This window comes from Notolabrus celidotus, chromosome 14, assembly GCF_009762535.1.
Source record: "Notolabrus celidotus isolate fNotCel1 chromosome 14, fNotCel1.pri, whole genome shotgun sequence".
Lineage (NCBI taxonomy): Eukaryota > Metazoa > Chordata > Actinopteri > Labriformes > Labridae > Notolabrus > Notolabrus celidotus.
The window spans coordinates 3,791,025-3,812,146 of NC_048285.1; the positions used below are offsets into that span (position 1 = coordinate 3,791,025).

The 21,122-nt window shown below is 41.7% G+C and overlaps 1 protein-coding gene across 1 annotated transcript; it reads left to right on the top strand.

Annotated features, from left to right (window-relative positions):
• Positions 1–235: 235 nt before the first annotated feature.
• zbtb44 (zinc finger and BTB domain containing 44) lies at positions 236–19,407 on the top strand. Its single transcript, XM_034700772.1, has 6 exons — positions 236–566; positions 5,594–6,698; positions 8,353–8,437; positions 10,065–10,216; positions 10,743–11,043; positions 14,452–19,407. Exons 2-6 carry the CDS (start codon positions 5,633–5,635, stop codon positions 14,873–14,875), a joined length of 2,028 nt encoding a protein of 675 aa, XP_034556663.1. The 5' UTR covers positions 236–566; positions 5,594–5,632; the 3' UTR covers positions 14,876–19,407.
• The last annotated feature ends 1,715 nt before the right edge of the window (positions 19,408–21,122 follow it).

Below are 21,122 nucleotides of genomic sequence, written 5' to 3' on the forward strand. Positions count from 1 at the left end.
AATTATTAAAAGGCATAACATTCACAACATATTTTAAAATAAAGCAGAACATCTACAAATAATTGAAGAAGGCATGAATAATGTCCAGATTCAGGGAACTGGAGTATAAGTATTTAAAGTGTTATAACTAGAAAATAAATTCATAATAGAATGTTCATTACTAAGATCATGAGGTCAACACGAGGCCACATAATGAACACAAACAGTGGGGATTCCTGAGCAGTGTGGATGTTGCTCATGTGAGACTTCCGGGTTCGTACAGTACCGTGACAGATGCGCGGTGCATTGTGGGGATACAAATACAGCGCAGAAAGGACAGCAGGGAGCACAAAGGAATGAAAACAGCACCCTGAAAACTTTAAACTTCAGCCCTTTGTGATGTGAATTAACGTGAGCGTCAGTCAGACTGTGAGTTTGGGCGGCTGGCAGGCTGAACGCTGCCTGAGCGAGAGGAATGTGAGTGTTTGGAGAGAAGCGGCTCGGCGCTCCGCTGTCTCCCTCCATCGCTGCTGTTTGTCAGCTGAGCTCCAGAGGCCCAGCAGAGACCGCGGGACTCATCCACAAAGGTAAATCCGCTCTGTTTGAAAACTATAACCCAGCTAAGTGCTGTTTAATATCACTACAATGCATCATTAGCCTGTCACAGGGGAGAGACACCGTCTGAAATACTGTGTTGTGTTGGCTAGCTCTGCGGCTAACGGTAGGAAGCTAACGTGCAGCTGCTGCGTATCCAGGGTTACCTACAGTCAAACCGGAAACTGGGCAAACTTGCCTTCACAATAAAATGAATAAATCATCCAACTTTTTCACTCGAGAGATCATTTAAATGCAAAGTTGTATATTACAATCGAGTCTGTTAAATAGGTGGACAACACACTGGTATGATAAGTAGAAGACTTATTAATATAAAGCCACGAAAATCAACAAAAACAGGAGATTTTTTGTGTTAAAGCTAAGATGTCATAAAGTTAGATGCTATACAAAGGGCTTAAAATAGTAAAATAATTGAGTTCAGTGGTTAAAATAGGCAATCTTTAAAATGTTATAAAGGATGCTTGAAAAAATGTTTAACCACTGTTAGTTAATTATACTCATCATGCTCAACCACATACTCATAAACAGGTGTCCATACACATCATATTCATATTTTGTACTTTTGAATTCTGTTTGTGTAATAACTGTATTTATGTTAATTGTTAATTTTGAATATTCTTATGTTATTTTCATTTTTAGTATCAACTTGTCTGTATATGTGTCAATTTAGTATATTATAATTTATTTTCAATATAACCCTAACCCATTTGGGTGGAGGCTTCAATTAAGCTCTCTGAGATTTCTGCCTCTTCCTGCACAGTATATTATTCATCTTTGCTCTTTTTTTGTGCACATTTTTTTTAATTGTGCAAATACAAATAAATAAATAAATTATAAATTAAATAAACGACGCTCCAGTAATAAAAAGTATAAATAGATGTTAGGAGCTTTAAAACTACAAATTAAAGTGCCTTTGCTTGAAGGAGGTGCATGTTAACTTATACCTTCTCTATCAAAAGTTCTGCAATGTCTGATGGTAATGCATATGAGTGATGCAGTGACGTGTATTTGGGTTCTGGTCAATTTAAGTCTTGCAAATTTGAAATAGGAGATGCAATTTTATGTATTCTTAGGAAGAAAATAATATCAGATATAAACTGAGCTAGGATTTTTTTTTTTACATTTAAAACATTATTTAACCTGAATTTAATGGTGGTGTCACTTCTTATTAAACCAAACAATATAACTTAATGAGCATTAAATGCTCATAGTTATGTTTTTGAAGTTATCTTTTATTTTGAAGCCAAACCGGATGTACTTCTCATCTCCCAGTTCCGCTTGACGCATGAATGTGACGCTGTTTGCTCCCGTTAGCCAAACTGTTATTGTTGCTCCAAACATGTTAGTTTAGCTTCCCTATCCCAAGATATTAGTGCACGTGCTTCAAATAGAAACATGTAATTGTTCTACTTTGTGTCTACACTTTGACTAAAGAGCATTTTCAGTGTATATGAGCAGCACTTTGACTCTGTTGTAAAAAGGTGATGTAAACAGAGTGAAAGTTGAAGAAGGATACGCCTCTTTTGCTTCATCGCCATCAGACATGTTTTTGTGGTGAATTTCAGTGTTTTTAACTCATATATCTGTCTTTAATAGCATCACTTTGCATTATTTAGTTCATATGAGCTTCACTATTTTATTAAATGTGTATTACTAAAACAAATTAGTGTCATTTTGTGTTATTCATAAATCAAAACGAAGCAGATTTCAGAGTACAACACCAAACTAACTAACTACAGCATTACAACAAAGATTCATCAGCAAGTTTGACACTGACTGTGAAGGAAACACATTTGATTTTAATTTGTTTTCTTATTTTTCCCACCAAAATGTGACATTTTGTTAGTTTTTATGTTTCCTCTTTTAGTTTCAGGGTTGTTATTATTAAGCCACAGGCTGTTTCAGGGTTGGTTTTGTGACATCGTTCTGTTATAATCCTCAAGAACACTGAGGCACATTTTTTTAAAGGGATCATGTAGCTGAATAATTCACCTCCAGGAGACATTGTAGCCTTTAGAAAACCCCTGTGGTGGATTAAAGCGTCCTCTTTGGTAGCCCAGTTTTCTGGTGCAGAATCGGCACTCTCCTGTTGCACCTCCACAGCCCACGTCTATAATTCACTTTGCCTTTTACTGGGCCAACATAGCCCAAGAGTATTTTCCTTTGGTCTGTGTGTGTGTGTGTGTGGAAAGGGGAGCGCGCTCCCCCTGCGAGAGCCCCTTCACTCGAGCTTTTGTTTGATGGAAAATCTCATGCCTCAGAGAATCCACATGTCTCGCAGACAGCTGCCGAGCATCCTGTAGTGCACTGGCCTCCACATGGGTCTGGCTCGCATCGCTGCGCATCTGCTTTGATTGTCGTTACATAACTTGGCATTTTGTCCCCGCTTTCACCCCCCCTTACCTTGCCTTTCCCTCAGAGAGCACCTTAGTATTTCTCTCTGCCTTCACCAACTGTTTCCACAAGATACTCTCCTGTTTTCATGCTGTCTGTACTGAGCCATATTTGACATCTCATTTAATGTTTGCACTCATTGATTTCTAATGGTTCAGTAAGTGACATCTGTTATTTCGCCCTGATTCTCTGACGGCTTGGCTGGATTCTGTTGAGTCAGGTAATGATTAGACACATTAAGGAGCTCGACACAAAGAAATAACACTTGGTCATAGATTTTTACAGCTGAATGGAAACACACAGATATTCTGGGCGCTAGAGGCTCTACTCTTTAAAATGCTCCTCGGGTCAGCCAGGTAGCCAGCTATGGCTTCCAGGGGGGCGCTCTGCAAAATCCCCTGCAAGGGTACAAACCGAGCGGCAACCTCCGGTCTAAAAATATTGGTCCAATGCGGAAGTGTTAAAAATTGCAGTTCATTGAGGATCCGCTTGAGGCTGGCTGCAGAAGTACTGGAAACCACATACACACTAATTCAAAGAAGACGATCTTTACAGCAGAAATAAACATGTTGACAGCCTGGTTCAAAAGACGAGTGTAGTCTGGATAGCTAATTTCTCGATCGGCACACACTGTAGGAGGGGGATTTTTTCATAACGCAGCAATTTCAAAGATATTGAGATGACTTGTCTTCCAATGAGAGGCACAGCTGACTTGATTGACAGGCGGGAACACTGTAGCTGTTGGTGAGGAGGCTCAAAGCCCGCCTCTTTATGTCACAATCACTCGGCAGTAGGGCTGAACGACTTTGGAAAATAATCTAATTGTGATTATTTTCCATAATATTGCGATTGCGATTTAATATGCCATTATTTCTTTAAGGTCCTCTTCTCATGTATTTTTCAACAAACACAAGCAATAAATCAATCTGTATTATAATAAACAATATCAGATTTATTATGCACAAGCTGTTCTTTCTCATAGGGTAGGCTTATGTTAAGATAAAGGCAAATGAAGCATGAATTAATATGAAAGAGGGTTTATTTATCTACTTCAATTACAGTTGTAAACTTACTGAATCCTTTGACTTGCAGTCTTAACAAAATTCTGCCAAACAAGTGTTCTAAGTTTAAAGCATGTTTGGATGTGAATCAGCTGACTGCACACAGCGGTAACGCTCAGCTGGGGGCCGCGGCTGAGTGACAGGTCTTTCTTTTTTCTCCACTGCTGGACTGATTCTGACCCGGTTGCGCTCCTGGTTGACACCTGACCACGTAAACATGCTATTTTTTCTCAATAAGAACCAGTTTACAGAAAACTAGACTCTATGAGTCTAAAATATGATTCTGTTCAGTTGTCCTGTTGCAGTAAATCCACATGTTGTCTGGGTCTTCACTGACTCTGCGTCTGCAGAGATTATTTAAAAGCCTGCTCCACATGTTGATATTCAGCGTGTTGATTATTTTGTACGCCTCAATATGATTGGTTCTTCTGCTGAGGTCATTTTTAAAGATGTCAACAACAAAACAACAAATCAAAACTTAGCGTGGCTAAAGTTGTTTTCTTCACCCCCCGCTCACACGTGTCTCGTTCTTCGGAGATTTCTGGCCGTCGGCAAACCAGCTGAAAGGTGTATTACAGCCACCTACTGCATGCAGGTCACGTAAGGTTGTGTCTGTGTACATGACTTTTTTATTTATTTTTTAATCGCAGCCTTTGCGATTTGAAAATTGCATTCTATAACACCGCCATGTCGGTTTGAATTTGATTAATCGTTAAGCCCTACTCGACAGCAGCAATATGGCTCCTGCTGACGATTGGCCTCAAAACAGCTCTTCAGAAACAGATGGGTGACATCACGGATACTACGTCCATATTTTATACAGTCTATGGTACAAACAAGCTTTTGGACGAGAGAGGAGGCTGGAGAGGTGGAGGCAGTGTGTGTGAGTGTTTCAGGGATCAGTGAGAGGGAAGATGTTAAACTGTACCACCTAATAGTGAGAAGACAGCTGACTGCAGCTGGGGCGTAGGACTCCTGGTCCTGCATGAGCACCAAGCTTCATTTAATCAAACTCTTCTTCTATCCCTGCTATAAAATTGATATTTGTCTTATAAGACAGGGGTTCCTAAACTTCTCAGCCCGCGACCCTGAAAATATAGGTGCTAAAGAATTATAACCCTCACTGTCCCTCAGAGTGATTTAATGTGGCTTCATTTAGCTGGTCTGCAGAAAATGACCCTACCTATATGAGCATGTGTCTGTGTTTCCTGTGCTGTTATGAATTAACCTGCTGCTACTGATGCTTTTGATAATTAACTGTTCACTAACTCTAAACTTAGGAGTCATCTGGAAACAAAGAAAGGCAGAAAACTCATTACATTTTCTATTTTCAAGGTTTTATTTGAAATTTAGCTACTATTTTGTGGATATTTTTTTAATATAATGGGTAACATTCTGCAAGACATCTCACAACCCCCTATTTGTGTCTCGCGACCCCCCCAGGGGGTCCTGACCCACACTTTCAAAACCCCTCTTATAAGGAACAGCTCATGTGCTTTAACTTCTGCAAACTAAAGTGTTGTTTCTCTCCTGTCTCCCTGCAGGACCCTTTCCCTGCACACAGTCAGAACCTGGCTCCCACCATGGGGGTGAAAACATTCACCCACAGCTCGACCTCCCACAGCCAGGAGATGCTGGAGAAGCTCAACGCTCTCCGCAACGAGGGCCACCTGTGTGATGTCACTATCCGGGTCCAGGACAAGCTCTTCCTGGCCCACAAAGTGGTCCTGGCGTGCTGCAGTGAGTTCTTCCGTACCAAACTGGTGGGCCGGCCGGAGGAGGAGGACAAGTTTGTGCTGGACCTTCATCATGTGACCGTCAGTGGCTTCGCTCCTCTGTTGGAATATGCTTACACGTCCACTCTGTCCATCAGCACGGAGAACATCATCGATGTTCTGGCAGCGGCAAGCTACATGCAGATGTTTGCTGTGGCGAGTACGTGTTCAGAGTTCATGAAGTCCAGCATCCTGTGGGGCCCGGGAAACAACAACAACAACAACAACATGGCAGCAGATAAACCGCATGAATCAGCACCAGAGAGCGCCTCGTCAAACTGTGCCCTGACGCCGCTGGATGGCAGCGTGTCGCCCGTTTCTTCTGACTGCAGCGTCATGGAGAGAAACGTTCCTGTATGCCGCGAATCGCGACGAAAACGCAAAACCTTTGTGACAATGGCGTCGCCCGAGAGTCCGCTCAAATGCACTACACAGATGGTCACCACCTCCCCTCAGATCCCAAACCCCTCCCCTTCTTTCTCAGACAGCACAGCTCAACCCGTGGAGTCCTCTCTGGCCTTCCCGTGGACTTTCCCTTTCGGCATCGACCGAAGGTTCCACTCAGACAAATCAAAGCTCCCGGAGAGCCCTCGTTGTTTAGAGCAGGGGGCACCGGGGACCTCGGAGGTGGTGGTAGGTCGGCGGCTCAGTGACTTCCTGACATGTGAAAGCTCCAAGGTGGTGTCGTCACCAGTGCCGGCGGAGGAGGAAGACGTGAGGGTGAAGGTGGAGCGTCTCAGCGATGAGGAAGTCCAAGAGGCGTCGTCGCAGCCGGTCAGTGCCTCGCAGAGCTCACTGAGTGACCAGCAGACGGTGCCGGGAAGTGAACAGGTCCAGGAGGAGCTGCTCATCAGTCCACAGTCCTCTTCGATAGGTGGTGATATTCTCCTTACCTCACTGAATCACAGCGTTTAGAAATAAACCTACAAATTAAACTCTGTTTGGATTTGCCTGGTAGTGTTATATTTTTCCAACTCTTCCTTATCCTCATAAAGCACACCTTAAAAAACAAACTAGTCATTTTTTATTTATAATGGGGTTAACTTCTCTACCTTGAAAAATTAGAACAATTAAGTCTATTAAAGTCCCTCTTGGGAGTTTTTATCTGGTCATGAAACTGAAATTAAAAATGCAAATCAATCAAGCTTTATGTATAGAGCACCTTTCATACAAATCAAATGCAACCCAAAGTTCTTTACAGCGATTGAAAACAAGAAAGAAGCAGAAATAAAATAATGGCAAGACATATTAAAAACTAAAATGGATTTTAAAATAGAGACTAAAGCACACCAACAACAATAAAATGTGTAATTAAATAAGTTTAAGCATCAAATAAACATCAAGAATATGAATAGTTAAAATAAATACATTTAAAAGGGTAAGGGTAAGAGTTGAAAATAAAGTAAAGTAAATAAAATATCAATAAAACTGAGTAGATAAATTAAAACAAATAAATATAAAAAAAATAAGATAAACAGTTAAAATGAATAAAATAAAAAGCAACATTTAAATCAATATAAAAGTAATACAATTGTAAAACCCTACATAAAAGCCAGACTGAATAAATACGTTTTTAGTATACGTTTAAAAGTCTCAATATTTAAATAAGACCATCAGCTACATGAGAGACAGTTGGGGTTTGGTGTCAGACCAGGAGACTGACAGCCTCTCTTACTTTTTCTGCAGCAGAAGAACGACACATTTGTTTGTTAAGCACATTAAAAAAGAGATAAAGTCATGCCAATCAATAAGAGGTATCACTTTGTCCCCTGGATGACAGAAAGGACACAAACAGAAGTTCCTCACTGGAGCTTTAAACCACCTTGAGGGGTTCATTTATTTTTAGCATCAGCAGTATGGCTGCAGCTGATCAGATCTTCTGTCCAGTACCTGTTTCAGCTTGAAACTTCAATCATCAGCAACAATTAAAAGCCTTCTTTGATGAAGTCCTCTCTACATCCTGTGTCATAAAGCTTCTTTAGAATATAAAGGAGGACACTGTTATTAAAAATAGCACATGTTGAAGGAGACTGTACATGAGATATAAAGAGCAGGCAGATGTTTTAACCATGCGACCAACAGTCACAGGGATAAATCAGCTGAAAGATGCAGTTCAGACACACAACAACACACTGGTGTTACTGTATCTATCACTGATACAACACAGGCTGTGTCCTGACCCACTTACCAGTGTCGCTTATAAAAACATGCAGCTCCAGCTCGAGCCCTCCACCTACAAGTTTTTATTTGTGTTTGTCTCTGTGGAAAGTTTTATTGTCCAGTGGCCCGAGTGCGTTTTCAAAGGCTCTCCTGCTGTAAATACAAAGAAAATGGAAAAACTTGTCATATTTTCCTAAACTACTTAGTAACACAGTGAATCCAGCTGCTTTAGGTCTTAAATGTAGGATTAACCCTCAAAGACTTTAATATGTTTGTCTAACCTGCTCAAGATGACTTGCTTTTTGCTCGTCTTTATCAGAAATTCAGAAGGGAACCATAAGAGTGATTTATTTTCCTCCTGTCTCCAGGGTCCATGGACGAGGGCGTGTCTGAGGGCTTGCCGTCAATGCAGAGTTCTTCCACCAGCGGAGGACACGCAGAGGACGATGAAAGGTATCACGATTTGTTAGGACTTGCAGCGAGGCAGTCGTAAGCAGTACAGAATATATAGACGTGAAGCACATGTCTGAGCCACACCTGTTTAGGTTATTAATTTACACGTCATGTTAAATAGCAGAGACGTGATGCACTGTTTCATAAAGATTGTAAAGGCCTCAGGACACAGGAGGAAGTTTCTGGGCATGCTTACGTGGTGTTTCTCTGGAAGTGAGTGAATGTCAGATACTGAGCAGAAGAAGCTGGAAGATCCAAGATGTTAGCTCATGAAATAAAAATAGATGTTGAGATGTTTCTGACACAATAAATCAACCCTAACTGATCCCTTTATTTATACAGCACCAAATCCAAACAAATGTTCTCCTCAGATTCTGTCGTAACAGAGCAGGTCTAGACCGTACTCTATGTTCTATTATTAACAAAGACCCAACATCAAGACAGGATCAGATCCAGTCCCATCTTACAGACAGGACTCAGTCTGATCTCATCTTAATCCACCATGAGCAGAGCACTTTGCAGCATTTAGCAAGTTACAGTGGCAAGGACAAACTTCCTTTAACAGGCAGAAACCTCCAGCAGAACCAGACTCATGTTAGACACACATCTGCTGAGACCGTGTTGGAGAGAGGGATAGAGGGAGATGAAGAGAGAGAGAGATGATAGTGGTGAGACGGATAGTAGTAGATGTAGCAGATGGAGTCTGGCACGTCCACAGCAGCAGAGATCCAGAGGAACCTACGAGACAAGGGAGCTCAGGGACTCCAGACAGGTCTATGGTTAGTAACTTTAATGGGAAAGGAAGAGTTAAAGTAAGAGACAGGCAGAGAGAGGAGAGAGAGGGAAAGACAGGATCCCAGTGTGTCGGTCTAAGCCTATAGCAGCTAACTAAGAGCTGGTCCAAGCCTGACCCAGCTCTAACTATAAGCTTTATCAAAAAGGAAAGTTTTGCAAGTTACAAACTTCCTCTAACAGGCAGAAACCTCCAGCAGAACCAGACTCATGTTAGACACGCATCTGCATCATTTTTTATGTTTTTTGGAAGGTGTTATTCAAATGAACTCTCATGAGAATGCACAGCAAGTCACTCGTGCTAATGTCAGATGTAGCTGTACAGGACAGTTCTTATTGGCTACAGTAAATGCCCTTCCTTTCTTCTTGTTTCCAAAATTCAACACTTATGGAGCGACGCCTGCGAGCTAGTTCAGGCAGACAACTCGAGCTGCAATGCCATACACGTCACATGTCCCACTCTCATAACCATCATCCATCCTGCCCTCTGCCTCTCAAATTGGCGGTCTATTTAAACTGGGAAAATCTCCCATCTTTCCCTCTGCCTGTCAACGCCTCTGCTGCTGCATGCCCATTGCTGATAATTTCTTCTTCTCCACCGCCTCCCCAGCATCCACCTGCAGGCTCCGGGGGGATGTTTAGTATGTTTTGCTCATCACTCCTCAATGTCTGCATGTAAACTTATCTGCAGGGAGTGATGAGGCCGGAGCCTGGGCGCCAAACATGAATATGTATTTGCTGCTACAATAAACAATTTAAACGTGAGTTGTCTGACTGAAATCACTTGAAGTGTAAAAGCTCAGGGTTGAATAACTCTCCACTCTCTCTGTTGCAGGTTAGAAGGTATTCAGTACCCTTACCACCTGTACATCAGCCCCTCAGCCAGGCCCGGCACCAACGGGCCCGACAGGCCGTTCCAGTGTCCGACCTGCGGCGTCAGATTCACGCGCATTCAAAACCTGAAGCAGCACATGCTCATACACTCCGGTACGTAAATCAAATAACTCAATAAGGACTGTTGTTGTAGAAGTTTGGAATCATTTCACAAACAGGCTGAGAAAGAAGTGTTTCAAAGAATCCTCTGATTTAGGATTTCACTCTTACAGACATGTTGAAAATGATAAATATATTAAAAACCTCAAGCATCCCCCCCCCCCATCAAACCTGTTTTGTTCCGTGTATTTTGAAGTGGAAACTTCATTAAGAGGGATGATTTCTTCAGACGTTTATGAGACTTTGAGATGAGCAAACATGTTTATACTCAGAGAGATGTTTTTATTCTTAGTAGAGCTTTTAATGGAAATGTGAATGAAGGTACATTTAAAGTTAACTGATGACACTTTCCGAGGATGTGTGTATAATATAGCTCAGTGATGAATCGATGAGGCTTTCTTGGAAGCAGAGATTAGTGTCAGGGCCAGCTTTGCGGTAAGATGTAGTCATTAACGGCCCTCCCCTCACTCACACACACACACAGACGCATGATTGACTTTGTTCTTTCCCTCCTCTGCAGGCATTAAGCCTTTCCAGTGTGACCGCTGTGGGAAAAAGTTCACACGGGCCTACTCCTTAAAGATGCATCGGCTGAAGCACGAAGGTAAACGCTGTTTCCGGTGCCAGATTTGTAGCGCCACATTCACGTCCTTCGGTGAATATAAGCACCACATGAGGGTCTCCCGACACATAATCCGCAAGCCGCGGATTTATGAGTGCAAAACGTGCGGCGCCATGTTCACCAACTCTGGCAATTTAATTGTACACCTGAGGAGTCTGAACCATGAGGCATCCGAACTAGCAAACTACTTCCAGAGCAGGTGAGGAGTCTGGGGGCGCTAACCTCTTCCATTTACTCAGATCCCACCTGGATCAGAAAATAAGACCGGTTAGGTTCTAGTACCTGAGGTTCATTTGCTCAGTTTTACTTTCATGGCTTTGGTTTTTTTGGAAGTGTTTTTGAGATGTTTACAGATGAGTGTGACGGGCAGATCAAGTGTACCTTAAGTATTCAACGACTGTATTGGGAATTTTTAATTTCATTCATGTAAAAGAATAGTTCAACTCTAAGGGAAATATATATATATTCACTTTCCTCTCATGACTTAGATATGAAGATATTGCACTCCTGTAAACATGCTCCCAGAGTCAGCACCTGATCACTAAGCTCAGAACTAAGACTGGGAATGGGTCGACAGCTGGCTCAGCTCAGTCCAGATGTAACAAACATGCCTACCAGTACTGTTAAACCTCTTTAATCAGCACATATCCAGTCCATTTAACTCCTATAGAAATTGCAGCATTAAAATTACACTTATTCAAAGTATAACAGGGGTGTTAAGACCTTTTTCTGCACGGAGATCTGCAACGACTCTTAGAGGTTGCTGTTCATAGCTAGAGCAAGAGGATGAATCTATTTCATCAGCTCATCTGAAATGTGTGCTTAAAGAATACAATTCAATTGCAACCCCAGCTTGTGTAATTGCAAGGGATGCATTTATATTTTGGCTGAGTATCAGTATCAGCCCTGCTGTCAGATTTCAAGCAATTAGTTCAGCATTCCCTGTAGTGCATATATATCTGCAGCATTTATGAGTTTATAACAGAGGCTAGAAACCTTGAGCTTTAGCCGATTGTAAGGGAAAAATAGTTTCTTTAAGGGGTGCTGGTGTAATGTGTGTGACCAACTCATGGGCTGTCTGCAAGAACAGAGGACGAGACTTCAAGTCCAAGGAATATTTATTATAACTGATCCAACTGGGTAACTGCTGAAAGTGGTTACAAAGGTAAACATGAACTATGATAGTTAGCATTCATTCCAACAAACTGAACAACTGTAAGTTAATATATCTATACATCTATAAATGCAAACTAAGAAACTACACACATCAAATACACAGGTGCTCAGTTGTGGAGATGTAGGATAAACAGCCAGCAGCCAGCTCCATTGTTCCCTCAAAAGGGCTCACACAGGTGAGCTGGCTGTCCTTTATGAGCTCTTGAGCTCCTCCCACTCAGGCTGCGGGTGAGCAGGCCAGGGAGAGACAGAAAGAAGGGGGGGTGGGAGGTTTCATGGATTTCCAAGGTTATTGGAAGATTATTGGAAAGTTTCTACTTTGAAAACAGAAAAGGTTTTATTATCATGGATGTATGATTTATTTGGGTGCCTTGGGGATGTTGACAACAAGCAAAAAATAAACAGAAATTACCTTTAAAAACACTCGTATTGGATTTATCTAGCAGCTGCATATTTATTTTTGGTATCAGTCCTGTGTTTTTTAATCTGTGCATGTCTGATAACTGTTTCCTGGATCTTCTTTAGTCTGCAGTGACTTTAGAGTTTTCTTAAGGAGCAGTTTGCTTCCATAAAGTCTCCTCAGTCCTCCCAAAATGTTTCAGTAATGCAGCGTCCCACCTTGATGAAATCACTGTTTATTATTGCTCAAAGCCTGAAGTGACAGAATCATCGTCAGACTCTTTTGTTTCTGCATCTCAAAAAGGTAGACAGATGAGTGGGAGAAGTTTGAGGCATTAGAATGATTAAATAATGTAAATCCGATGTCCTGAGGAAAGAGTTGAGTAATTGTGTGCATAATTATAAAATAGCAAATTCACATTTTTACTTGTCAGTGTTGTTTAGTCAGCGCTGTGCAGGCATTAGCATTAGTATCACATTTACATTAGATGCACAGAAGGTACACGTTTCTTGTAATCTAAATCTTGAGTGGTAGATAAAGGAGTGTATTTCCCAAAGCTTTGAACTATTCTTTTAAGTTCATGATGTAGACGTGGTGGCTCTTGCTCGTCTAGGCCTTGTTTGAGAAAACCGGAGGATGAAGTGGTTTATCAAAAGAAGAGTGACGTTTTTGTAAATCACTGCTTTTATTAGAACAACTGCAAAGTGTCCTGAAACAAATGAGATCGTTCCAAAGTTCTAAATCCTTCATTTGATACTCCCACTCTGACACAACTTTGCTCTTCAGGAATGTTTGGTCACACACAATAGCCACAAAACACAACCTAAATCATTTTGTCATCACTATTTGTGTCTCGCTGAATGAATTCCCCTTAACCAAACAGAGTGGGTTGGTTGTTTTCTATCAGCGGCTCAGCCCACAAAGCCTCGTGAAAAGCAGAACACAGTGTCTTTATGAAGTCGGAGAGTGTTTTTGTTTCCCAGACTTTTCCACTTCTTAATCAACTCAAGCCCTCACAGGTCGGCAGGGCTCAAACGGGCCATTGACTCCTCAAGAGTTTTATAGTAGAAGGTCTACGCTTGAGATCATAACAGTGTGGAAAATTCTCTGGCAGTCCAGTCGAGCTCTTAACTCCCATCCTCAGTCTTCACATAAAAAGAGATGTTAACTACACTGTATGTTGCTTCTTTTTTTCTAAGTTGCTGATTTGCATTCCAGCGTGTCAGATTCATCTGTCGGGGGATGATTACGCTGAATCTAAAGTATTTATCCTGGATGCTGCTCTCTGATTCCAACAGTTTGAGAGTCTGTACATGTTAAGATGCCGGACTGGGATTCATCTAGTTTACAGCTATGATCACATCGTGTACTCGCTCAATTTAAAGAGCCTCTGTCACAGGACTCCGAGTGCTCGCTGAGTCTGGAAATGTTCTGGAGTGTAGGTTAAATAAGGGAAACTTGGTATGCATTACACTTTTGTTTTTAGTGAGGCGTTAGTTTGAGTTTCATGTCTGCAACACTTGATCTTGGCACTATTTATAAATGGTTTGCTTTTAGAATAACCTGGAAAATCTGATTTGCTCCATAACATCACCTCTGCAGCATCTTTTATGGCTGCATCATTATTTTTGTACCAACTGTGCACCAAAACAAAGATTGACACGAATTTGAGGGTTCAAAGTGGGCGTCTAGAAACCGATGGCTGACGTCTCTGTCAGGTTTATGAAAAGTACATCGTAGGAGGAGGATTTCACACATTGTGTTTCTATCTTAAAATGTTAAAGAAGATCTCTTTTCTTATGCAACTTGCACTAAAAGTAAAACTAAATATGAACTCAAAACAGCTCATCATGTGTAGATCTTTGTCAGAAATTCTCCATTTGCATGAAAGTTAATTCTCAAAGTCACTCAGGAGACAGATTGTTAATCTTATTGACGTTGTTTTTACCTCGAGGCGTCATGTTTAGGTTTGTTGTGTTTCAGTGAGGTTTGAAAAGACTTGAATCTATCCCACTCTGTCCATCTCTACAGTGATTTCCTCGTGCCCGACTACCTGAGCCAGGTTCAGGAGGAGGAGGAGGCACTGGGAGTCCAGTATGAGCTGGAGGAGTCCCAACATCACCCCGTTTACCCGGGCAGCACCTCCACCTCCGCCACCACCGCGGCCTCATCCTCCTCCTCTGTCCAGATGCCTGTCATCTCCCAGGTCTCCTCCTCCACCCAGAATTGTGAAAACTCCTCTGGCTTCCTCTCACCTGAGCCCCTGGATCCCCTGGAAGCCCCATCCTCCCTTAAGATGGACGTTGACGAGGCTGCGGCCATGACGGAGGAGACCAAGATGGACCACAGTGAAGGAGGGAGTTCCCCGGAGGTGTTTGAGGAAGAGCAGCAGCAGCAGCAGCAGCAGCAGCAGCATGCACAGGCCAAGGAGCTGGCTTCTATTACCATCGAGTGATTCAAGCCTTCTACTTTGCCCATCATGTCTTATGTGCAGTCTCGTCATATGGGGACGTGAGATGGATGAAAGGGACAGCTGGGACATGTTTGAACCTCCCGACGTATTGAAGTCTGAAGACTGCGGCTGCTTGATGACTTTTGTCCTCGTGCAAATCAGATGCAGTTATTTTCTCTAACCAAACCAAATCCAGCAAAGTCAGTGATTTTGTAATCAAGTATTCCCAAACTTTCTGGGAACAATTTTTCATGCTTCAAGGATCGGCAGATTTCAGCGGGTGGAGAGAAGAATGGGGTCAGAGTAGCTTTGGAAGAAGGTTGTTTTTCCCATATGACGTGAATGCAGCACTAGCTTCAGTCCCTTTTGTCTTAGCTGATTTGAGGTCTGTTAAGTACAAGCCTTGCCCTACTTTTGGAAAGTGCCTGAGAGTTCCCTTTTTAACAGAGAAGCGTGTCGAGGAAGACGAGGTCGTGACTTTGCCAACGGAGACAAATCGAGTCTTTGCAAACTGAGCTAAAGAAAAAATCCTTGTATTTCATTTGTTGTGATTCTGCAGAGACTGTGTTACTCCTTCAGTGCCGTCGCTATAGGCAAACTGTTTAATGTCAATATTATCTATATTGCAATAGCTTGTACTGTTTTACTATTTGAATGCTGTGTATGTTGGGTGTTGTGAAATATGACATGTCAGGTGTGTGTATGTGCATTTCTTTTTGGATCTATATGAACACAGTACATTTCATTTTTCAATGTTTAAAACTTGAAATGATATTGACAGAGTATTCCCTTAAGATGTTTGCGCAGACTGATTTTAACATGTTACAAGTTCCTTTCATTTCCTTATTGATGCACTGTTGTGAAATCAAACCTTGGATCTCAAACGTTGAACTCTAGGAGTTTAGGAAACCTTAAAGCCAGCACTGAAAACACATTCAAATGAATGAGAACAGAGGACGGAAATGTACCTTTAAATTAACATTTCAATTTTGAAATTCAAAGGTTTTCTTACACCTGCAGTGTTAGACTCTCCAATGAGCTCAAAGATATATTAATGTAGCATTTCAGCCCCGTTTGGTTTAGTCCCGTGGTTTTGTGTCAGTTTTAAATGGTCGTCTTGATTTCTGTGCTCAAACACTTAAGGATACAACTTCACTAAGGTACATTTGAGTCTGTGTTTAGGTTGAATCCTGACGTGACTGAAACAGAGACTGATTAGAAGAAGTGGATGTAGCCTGATGATCTGTTGTTGACTTTGTTTTAAAGTCTTACGGGAGGACTTGAATAGGGATGGGCATTTCAAGCCAAAGTACTATTCGATAATCATCGGCATCTATTCAACGATTATTCAAATAGATCGTCACACACACACACACGTCCCATTAATAGCCGTCTGTGTGGCAGTCATGTTAACCAGCACTGGGACTAGGTGCTGCTAGTAGCGGGCACTGAATTAATCCTTTATGTCGGTGTTTCTGTGACCGGGCGTGGCGTGTGTGTTTACATTTTACAGCCACGCTCAGTCTCTGGAAATTCGTGTGCCGTAGTTGGAGATTTAGAAACGGAGAAAATAGCTGTGACTGTGGCAAATGTTTTCTTCTTCTACTGTTACCATACAGCTTTAAGACGCCCTGTAGCCACCATCTGGCGGGAACACCGTATTGCAACCAGGCACCGGTAAAAAAACGAGGAAAAATTGCACTTTTAAAATGAGAAAATATTTGAAGTAATTCGTCGTGAACGAATATTTGATTGTTCGAATGTTCGAAAATCATTGCCCATCCCTAGACCTGAATCAGTTGAGGCAGTATGCATGGTGGAGAAATGACTGATGGGGTAATAATTCGACTGAACCAACAATGATTCATTGGCTTCTTTCTTAATCCGACAGGCTACATCCCCTTCTTATATGAAGTCAGAGGTGATAACCCGGTGACATCACGTTATAACCAGCACCCTGTCTGTTTTTCTCTCACCTCAGTTGTCACAAAGGGAAGAACTCCATCGTGAAACAGTCCCAGATGAGAGTTTATAAAACAGGTGTGCGTCCGATGCACGACGCGATGAAAGCAGTCACAACAGGTTACCTGACAGTCCGGTGTTATGTGATAACATTGCTTTAAAAGCATAAAGGTGATTGCTAATGTGTGAATGCAAATACTGTGAGTTATTTTAGATGATGAATATATTATAATCTGACAGAGCTTTTATCCTCCACCTGAAACTGATAACATAGTTTGACAGATGAATCTACTAATTTCATTTCTTTACGTCGCTTTGAGTCTGATCTCCAGCCCCCTGTTACCTGTGTTGTGCCAACATGGTTGTAATTTTGTACTTGGACATTGTTGTGCCTGTATTTCTGACGAGATAATGACGCTCACGGCGGCGCTCCGTGAGTTGAATGCTACTGACTGTGACTTTGGTTTTCTTGTTCAGTGAAATCTTTATTTTTCCCCCCTGACAGTAGTGCACACAGACGAAGTGAAGGATAATCACAGCAGGATGTGAGACCTCATATACAGGGTTGATTGTAAATGTAAAGGTGAATCGTTGCTGTGGTGAGGGCATCGATATGACCCTGTCGTCATCACTGAAATTCACTGAGAGCTGTCTTAATTAGAGCCTGACCGATAAACCCGTCAGCTGATGTTATTGAGCGGATATCGGCCTGTCCCAGATTTCTCACAGTGTGTTACCGATTTGTGATCGTCTTATAATCATTTACAGAACACAAAAAGCAGAAAATAGTGCTCGGGTTGATGCAACAGATCTCTCAGCGCTGTCTGAAGCACATGTAGCAGAGCGTCACTGCTGAGCAGACTAATTGGTTGAACATATTTGAGATTGATTTGCTTTTATTTTGAAAGTCTTGTTCCTAAACCAGCTGTTTGAATCAAAAAAGAAAACAAGATGAGTAATCCACCTTGACACGGTCTCATTTCAAGGATAAGGATTGTTTTCTCCTCTTGAACCTGCATCAGTCTCCCGTATCGGTCAGGCTCTGGTCTTAATACGAGTTTGTATCAGCCTGTGACTTCCTGTACGTCACTGTCTCTAAATTGTGCCATCTTGCCCTTTTCTCTCTCCGGGTACTAATCATGCTTTTTCCTGAAGGACCAAATGTTCTCTATCTTATTGGGGATTTGCCATGGCAATCAGTAATTGCACATAAAAGAAGAAAGAGATAATCATTTTAAGTGGTCCATGCTATTTAGCAGAGGGGTCCTGCTGTTCTTTGCCCCTTAAAACACTGTATGATGTTGTGCATTTAAGAGGCTAGCCTTAGTATGTGGACCTATTAACTCTAGTTGCACAGTATCAAAATTTTAAGAAAGGTTTTTTCTATTCTCCATTTGTAAGTCATGCTTTTTCATCTGTTGTGTTCAGAGTCCGTATAAAAAAAAGAGGTTTTTATAATGAAATGCTGCTGTTCGTCCAAACGCAAAAGTGCCCAAAATATTTTTGTGAAACAATGGTGTGCAATAAATGGACAGGTTTGTCGTTTTCAAAGGTTTATTTCTGTTTTTTTTGGAATGATGAATTATATAAAAAAAGAATGTAGAACTTTTGTTTTATCAAATGTGACTGAAGGTGAATCAAATCGGCGAGGACCCCATTTGATCTGTGAATCGAGGAACACAAAGCTTGGATGGTTCTATTCAGCTCCTTTCTGTTTGTTTGGAAAGTTGCATGTTCATATCGTTCTGTGAAGTGGAGAGCATGTCTTCAGTTGGCGATGCGTTTTCTGTCAAGGCCTTATTTGTCGATGACTCTTCATCCGGCGTAGCTTCGATCTGTCCTTCAGCATGCCTTCTTCTTTTCTGTACGTTATCCCTTTTTATGTGCAATGTTTTCAGATATCTTGATTATATACAGGACATGCCTTTTCAATGTACACTCGATGTTGTATATGTTTCCAGTCCTTATTTAAAGTAGGAAAATATAAGACAAAAAAACACGGTAGCTCTTCATAACTGCATATATCTATTTTTGGTGACTTTTGTATGATGGTTGCTGTTTCATGGCATCTTTGGATATTCTTGTTAAATGTGAATAGAACAGCTTAGTTTGGGAGTATGGGGGGCCTTGGTAGTCTTCACTTTGTGACTGTCTGCAGTATGTGTATATATATAAATATACAGTATATACACTCATACTATGTTGCATATTCTTTATACTGTAGGCTACTTGACTACAACCTGCTTTGAGACAGATGTTGTATTTTGTGTCTTTGATACTGTATTTAAACTGTTGTTTGGAGAAACTGTACAAAAACATCCCAGATTAAAATAATGCAACCTGCTCATCGTGTATAGGGAGAACAGACGTTCGTGGTGTTGAGTGTTTTAACTGGATCATATTCCACAGTTGGCTGTTAAAAACTGACAAAGACCACTCTGTATTTTAGAGTTTATGGTTGTTCTGAATCTTTACTAGTGTTCTGGCTTTGCAGTCCTGTTGTTATTAAAAAGAGTCGTTTTTGTAAAAGTATAACATGTAAATAAAAAAGCCTAAGTCAGAAGAAGTCTAAACCTTGTCTGCCGTTGTTTTTGTTGCTGTTTTCATTCATAACTTGAGCACACATTTTTTGTTAATGCACAATGTTTTCAATATGCTTCATATTCACAGTACACAGTCTGTTTCTAACTATGACGAAGAAAAAGCTAAATTAAAATGCTGCAATTAAACTATTCCAACAGCGTCTCACATGAAAGTAAGAGAACATCACAACAAGATGCAAACAGTTTTAGAGACATTTGCAGCTTTAAGCATTTAAAGTTTCAAAGTAATCTGCTGACCTATCTCGCCTCACAGCAAGAAGGAGTTTGCAAATCCTCCTTGTGCATGCGTAGGAACCCCAGCTTCCTCCTACAGTCCAAAAACATGCACGTTAAGTCAACTGGTCACTCTAAAGTGTGCACAAGTCTGAGCGTGAGTTGCCCTGTGGTAAACGGGCGACCTGTCAAGGGTCTGCTCCGTCTCTCACCCTATGACAGCAGGGCCAGGCTCCAGCCCCCTGCAACCAAGAAGCAGGATAGGTAATGGATGAAGAATCTATCCTGTGCATATACAAGTTGTGTTTTCTCACAAAAAAAATCTCATCTTGCTTTCTTACTGCAACAGCATCCTTTACTACATCGGCCCAACATCTTAATTTGCTCCCGGTCCCCTACCGCATACAGTTTAAAATCCTCCTCCTCACCCACAAAGCCTTCCCCATAGCCGCCCCCACCCTCTGGATCTCTCCCCACTCATATCCCAAACTGCTCTGATCCTTCAACATTCAAGTCTCTATTAAAAACTCCCCTTTTGAAGTTAGCTTTTAATTTGTGATTGTACTGTTTTGTTTGGTTTGATGTGTATTCCTTGCTTGTGTTGATTTTAACAATTGTACAGTGTCTTTGATTTTCTGAAAAGTGCTTTATAAATAAAATGTCTTATTATTATTATGACAGTCAAATATCTCACCCACTGTGGATGTTTCGCATAGAAAAGGTTTTATAATGACTCAGTGACTTTACAGTGCATGGCTCATAAACCAACAGCAGGAGCACCACATACATACACTGTTCAGCCTGTTCTGCTATCTCACCTGTCCTACCTCAGTTACCAGCTCCAATCCCGGTGTTCTGTTAAAAGCGCTACCTATCAAAACGTTCAACTCAGCTGGGGTTGACATTTTTTAAAAACATCCAGTGACGTCACACAGCGCTACCCCTGGCAGTCAGGAAGGACTTCCTACTGCTACCCACTATGCAGAAATTACCGGCATCTGGGTCTCACAGGTCTCACCTTCATTCCCACTCCCAACCAACCCACCCGACCGGAGCTCAGAGGGGACCTCCACACTTTTCACAGGAGGCTGAAATTATTAGATCATTTCCAGGGGGGGGGGGGGGGCAGAGGCAGGAGCCCTTGCCGTTCACTGGACCTTCCCACTGGGAACCAAACATTCACAACATCTCACCTGCAATATCACAACTCATCCATAAAAACAACCAAGCACTCACACACTGGCGCCCCCATCCACATAGAGCACCAAACATTAGCCAGCAACACAAACGCATCATCAGAACATTGAGCAATTGGAAACATATAGTTATTAAGCCAGCAGATAAGGGGGGCCAAATAGTCATCCAAGATAGGAACAATTACATCTTAGAGCAGGGGTGTCCAAACTTTTTTCAAAGAGGGCCACATATGATGTTGTCAGAATACCTCAGGGCCAGTGGCTCCTACTGAGACT